Below are 6,239 nucleotides of genomic sequence, written 5' to 3'. Positions count from 1 at the left end.
GGAGTGTCAGGGCTTTGTTTGGGGAGGAGTAAGTTTGCATATTTGTGATTATACCTTTTGAAATAAGTGTTTATGTATGAAAAGCTAATCCTACTGTAAGTACCTCAGTGGAACTGGGGTGCAGGGACTCCACTTTTTACAATTAAGAAAATACATTTTGTGGGCCTGGAGCCATTTGCCAGGAGGCTAGATATTCTTGATAATCCTAAGGGTACAGAGAACTTTGGGGAAGGAGTGAGATGTAGCATACAAGGTTTTCAAGCAGTGGGGGCCAGGGTAGTAAGTACTGTATAATGAACCTTGTCAGGGTTAGAATTGCGTCCTTTCAGTCTCCAGGGACCGCTGGAGAGATTCTCTGACTTGCTCTTTTCATTAGATATTCTAAATCTCAAGATTCTAGAGAAATTTGTGAAAAAAAATTTATTTTAACCTGCCAATGCAAAGTATTCCCCTGGTGTATGTTCCCTTACAAGTCAGTTTCATTAGTGTGATCATTTGTTGATTGCTTGACTGTGTTAACCTGGAAATTAAGGAAACAATCAATATAGAAGAAAATAAGGTCTTTGTGAGAAAAGAGTAGTTGTCTCCTCTCAATGTGGATATAACAGTCAGTCATACTCCCCTGACCTGTTTGTAGGACAAAGGTCTCAGATCCCCTCCTCCCCCTCAGGTTAGCAAGGTCACATGGTTCAAGGAGCCCTGGTCTCAATTAGGTCCTCTCCAGAGTTCTGTCCATATAAGGAAGTATAAGGTCCACTCCTGAGTTATGCCCATACAAGGAAGAGGGGTGGGAATACTGCATTCTGATTAGCTAGTATTTGGCGTAGATTGTAACCCCGACCAGTGGTGAAAAAGGGGAAGGTCCATTCCTGTTAGGGACTAGGGTATAAAACAGGGCCTGCGAGCTCCCTTTTTGGGCACCCACTAGCTGCACACTAGGGTGCCTCCTTCTCATGAGAAGAAAATAAAGCCTTTGTCACCTCGCTGCTGAGTTCCTGAGAATTTTTGAGAAGAGGATGGATTTTTCCCTCAGTCTTTAATCTGGGCAGAGGAACTATAGCTCCTGGTATTGCAAAGCTCAAAAGCTAGGAATACCCAAAGATGGGAACAGAGGACAGGGTTTTTAATGGGGTAATAGAACAAAAGGGAACCAAAGGATTGCTCCAGAGTGACACATAGCTACTTAATGTAAATGAACCTTGGACAAAAGAAATACTAGAACTGCTCCTAAGTTAAGTATAGCATTACTGACTCTGAGTAGAAGCTACTTAATGTAGGTGGACCCTTTTTACATAATAACATAAAGTCCAGGGAGTGAGGTGGGGAGGGGACAAGTTGTTTGGGGGAAGGTCCATAAGTCTATCAAGAGTCTGGAAATGACAAAGACAGTCAGCCCCGGGCAATTCATCTGCCTGGAAAAGAGGGGACTGGGTGGGGAATCAGTTCTCAGTCAATTTTGTAGTTCTCAACTGTTTATATATTGATACTTTTAATGTTATTGATTCTGTATAAATATTGATATATGGCTACCATTAGACACAAATACATGTGTATAAATGTACATATATATATATATATATACACACACACACACACAGAGACAGACATATTACATAAGTACACTCTATACATTGTTCTATTTATTACTTCTTTTTCTGGGATGGAGATAGTGTCTTCCTTCATATGAACTTTGTAGTTAATTTGGGTATTTTTAGGTCAAAATCACATATTGGCTCAAAGTAGTTCTTTAAAATATCACTTTTAGTATAGACAACATTCTCTCGCTTCTGCTAATATTGCTCTTAATTATCTCATGCAAGTATATCCACATTTTCTTTTTTCTTTTTCTTTTTTTGGGGGCCCCGGGGCAATGAGAGTTAAGTGACTTGCCCAGGGTCACACAGCTAGTAACTGTTAAGTATCTGAGATCTGATTTGAACCCTGGTCCTCCTGAATCCAGGGCCAGTGCTTTATCCCCTGCACCACGTAGCTGCCCCTTCACATTTTCTAAAATCTTCAAGCTCATAATTTCTTATAACACAGTAGAATTTCATCACAATCACAGACCACAGCTTTTTCAACCATTCCCTAATTAATGAGCATCCTTGCAATTTTCAGTTCTTTGCCCACCACAAAAAGTGTTGAGATAAATATTTGAGGAAATATAAGTTCTTTCCCTTTTTCCTTCATCCTATTTGTGAATAGACCAAGGAGTGGTATTGCTGGGTCAAAGGCAGTTTAATAAGTCTTTGGGCATCATTCCAGCTTGCTGTCCAAAATGGTTGGATCATTTCATAATTCCACCAACAGTGAATTCATTTCCCAATTTTTCTACCTCCCCTCCAAACATTTGTCACTTTTCCCTTTAATCATTTTAGCCAATCTGATAATGTAAAATTATATCTCAAGGTTGTTTTAATTTAGATTTGTTACTATATTATTATTATATACCATTATTCTTAGCACTCTTTTGCATTTAAACATACACATACTACTTGTGATTGTGTTCTATAGAAATTGAGCCACGCTGTGTATCTAATCCCCTTGTCTCCTGAGACTGAAGTAGTATGGGGAGGGGAAGGAGATTATGCCTCTCATGTGTTGAGCAGTAAGTTAAAATATTTGTGATTTTACCTCTGAAGTAAATACTCCTTTCAAGAAGCCAATCTGACTATTAGCAGCTAAATGGAACCAGACTGTAGGGGACTAAGGCCCACAATTGAGAGAGCATCATGAGTGGGTTGTGGAGCCAATGGTGGAAAGGCTTGGTACCTGAAACCCAAGAGTACTGGAACATTCTGGGGGATGGTTATGATGTCACATACCTGACCTTTAGGTAGTAGGGGTCAAGGTGGTCAGTGTTATACTTTGATTCTAGGGAAGTCATGAGGAATTATAACCCTAAAATTCACTCTCTGATGCCATTATCAGTACACACAACCTCCCTTTGTTTCTAGGATATGTTTATTGCTCACTCATTCCAATCTTATCTACTCTTTGTGACCCCATTTGGGGTTTCTTGGTAAAGCTACTAGAGTACTTTGCCATTTCCTTCCCCAGCTCATTTTGCACATGAGGAAACTGAGGCAAACAGGGTTAAATGACTTTCCTAGAGTTCCACAGCTAATGTGTCTGAGGCCAGATTTTAACTCAGCAAGATGAATGAATCTTCCTGATTTCAGGGCTGACACTCTATCCCTTGTCACATGGTTGCCCTTCTAGGAAATGGAAGCCTGGCCTAATATCTGGAGACAGATTCAGGTTTCATTTGGTGTAGGGATTATTTTACTCCAATGGGAGCTTTCTTGCAGCCAGGCTGAGTAGAGGACTTTCTGTCAGAATGTGAACTTTTTCTTCCACAAAGAGCATAGAGATATCTATGAACTTGTGAGTCACTGCTTATGAGCACATAAGGGCTAGCAGCTGGAAAACTTAAGTTCAGGAAGGCAGAAGTATGCATCAGTCCTGGTGGAAACTTTACAAAAGACACATATGCTGTCAAAACACAAGTGATTAAGTAAGAGGTGAGAAACATGCTCACCAGTAGTAGGATAGTTTTGGTGGCCCTGGTCTCAGGGGAGGCTCTGTGGGAGATGTGGGTAATGTGAATTTTCTGGACTTTCTTGTAATGCTTAAAAAGAAGAATCACCATGTAGCTGCTGGCAGAGACCATGAGTCCCAAACATACAGCATCAGGAAAAGAGAGAACAATTAATAACAAGGAGGCATACAATCCAAAAGGAACCTCATTTACACAATATCCATAATGTTGTATCTCAGTCATGTTTCTGGTGTAATTTGGTCCCCTGATTCCCCAGAAAATAAAGATATTTAAGAGCAAATGGAAAGTCCAAAAGCAGAGACTAGAGGGAATGAGGTATGTTGGGGTTCTAGCTTTAAGCTCTGCCCAATTGGATGTGTTGGGGCTGATGGTGATGGCCTGGAAGCCACTTAGGAGGCAGGTCATGCTGAGGGAAAGATTCCGAGCTATTCTGTGAAGGTAGAATACAATTTGACATCCAGTATCATCCAGGAAATCCATCAGACCCATAGCTGTCATTGTCTGAGGGATGCCCTTTGAGAGAAGTCCCAAGCAGTTGGCCAAGGCCAGTTGGCTGACAAGAGTGTCTGCATGCCTCATCCTGTGTCCACTGAAAACCATGAAGATAAAGAGACAGACAAGGAAGGAGTTCCCAAGAATTCCAATTCCTGTCTGGGAGAAGAAGACAATACTCAGGATTATGTCCTTAGATTTCATGATGGCGGTATCTTAGAAGAACTGAGAGACCTAGAGAAACATGGAAGTTAGGGTTTGTGAGCACTGTCTCCTCAGTCCCAAGTAGACCCTGTAGAAGATGTCTCCTTCTGATCTTTAGAGTTTTCTATGCTGATACTTGAAAACAACTTGGAATCTACAGTTTGGGAAAGCACAGTTTGGCATTAAAGGTTCATTGTTGATAGTTCTTTCCTAGGCTTTTATAGCACATGAGATACTCAAATAATCACGCCTTTAAGTACAATCCCATTGAATCAGAATTTGGAGGGTTTCTGCTCCCTCACAGTGGCAGATTTGGTTTGTGTGTGTATATTTGTAAGTATTTTCTTTTCTGTGGGAATGCTCTGGAATGGAGACTTCTCGATGTCAATGATTTTCTATTTCATATTCCCACTGAAGAAGCTATCAGAAGTAGTTGGTGTTCCATATGCTGAGTGGGTCATTTAGCATGATGGATGGATAGATTAATGAATACTATATGTATGTGTATACACACACACACACACACACATATATATATATATATATATATATATATATATATATATATATATATGTGAAAGAGAAGAGGGAGGAAGAGAGGTCAAAACTCACATATTTTCACTTACTCTCCTAATCTCTAATCATAACCTCATGACCTTTCATGCAGTATATTAGAAAGACTTTTTTCCCCCAAAAGTTAATTAAAAATTTTTCCTCCCTCCTTTTCCCTTTTCCACTGGAAACAGAATGACCTCCTTATTCCAAATATGCACAGTCAAGTAAATAAATTCAGATACTAGCCATGTCCAAAAATGTATGTCTCTCTCTCTCTCTCTGCATTCTGAATCTACCATCTCTGTTAGTATGGTTGTAGCAGTACAAAAGCTATCTAATACAAGTCCCTGTTGGAAGTCTCTTCCAATCCATCCTCCATCAAAAGTGTCCCCTTGAGGGGCAGCTAGGTGGCACAGTAGATAGAGCCCCGGCCCTGGAGTCAGGAGGGTCTGATTTCAAATCTGGCCTCAGACATTTCACTTACTAGCTGTGTGACCCTGGGCAAGTCACTTAACCCCAATTACCTCACCAAAAAAAGAAAAAGTTAATCATCTCTCTTCAGTTTCCCAATATCTCTATAACCAAATTCCTAATTCACTTTCCCATCTTGTTTCATCCTATTCTCTTTCATACAATTGCCTTTTACATCCAGGTTGCTTGGTGGTTTTGCTTGCTTGCTTTCCTTCTCTTTGGCTGTCATCTTGTTATTGGGGAGTTTTCCTGAAACCTTGACTCTGAAGAAGCCCAAGGCAGCTGTCCTTTGTCATTTTCCTGCTCCAGTTTTATCTCTCTGGTACTCCCCACTCTCTATCAGTTCTCTTCTGACTCTGAGGGTTCAGTGAGTTCCTGTGACCTTCTTATCCTGGCAAGTCTCTACTCTTCTATGGCTCCCTTTTTCCATTTGTACCTTCTTCCTGAAATGTTCACCTTGAGGAAAGGCCCAGGCTGGTCATCCTTCACTGTCCTAGCTCTGTTTCTGATTCTCTCAATTTCACTACCGGTTCCTGTCACCTTCTGACCCTGGAAGCACTTGCAGTTTCCTTCTTCCATAGATGAGTTCCTGGATAAACCTCCACCCTGAGGATGGGTCCAGGTCATCCCTACTTCAGTTTTCTCCCAGGTCTGCTCCTCACCTTTAGCACTTTGCTGCCATTCCCCCATTGGGGTAACTAACCCACCCCCCAGGCTGCTCTTCATTTCCCTTTTAGGTGTTGCCTTTTGCCATTAGAATATAAGCTCCCTAAGGAATGGGGTTGTATTGATTTGATTTGGTTTTTGTATCCTCAGGGCCTAGTAGAATACCTGCCACATGATTACTGATTCAGCAATTTGTTTAACTGGATTTATTAACTTCCAGTTGTCAACATTCTGTCAACTTAAATGACTTTGCAAAAGTAGTTCCCTCCAGCTGAAAACTAATGGGAAC

General features: G+C 40.9%; 1 protein-coding gene across 1 annotated transcript; it reads right to left on the bottom strand.

Moving 5' to 3' along the window:
* Positions 1-3,280: 3,280 nt before the first annotated feature.
* LOC122748438 (vomeronasal type-1 receptor 4-like) lies at positions 3,281-4,258 on the bottom strand. The gene has a single exon (XM_043994071.1). The coding sequence runs from the start codon at positions 4,256-4,258 to the stop codon at positions 3,281-3,283; it is 978 nt and encodes a 325-aa protein (XP_043850006.1).
* Positions 4,259-6,239: the final 1,981 nt, after the last annotated feature.

This window comes from Dromiciops gliroides, chromosome 3 (assembly GCF_019393635.1).
Source record: "Dromiciops gliroides isolate mDroGli1 chromosome 3, mDroGli1.pri, whole genome shotgun sequence".
In the NCBI taxonomy this organism is placed as follows: Eukaryota; Metazoa; Chordata; class Mammalia; order Microbiotheria; family Microbiotheriidae; genus Dromiciops; species Dromiciops gliroides.
Note: the sequence above shows the minus strand (reverse complement) of the source record. Positions and strands in the feature narration are given on the sequence as shown.

Coding starts and splice junctions, on each gene's coding strand:
- LOC122748438 (XM_043994071.1), bottom strand. CDS start 4,258: ATGAAATCTAAGGACATAATCCTGAGTATTGTCTTCTTCTCCCAGACA.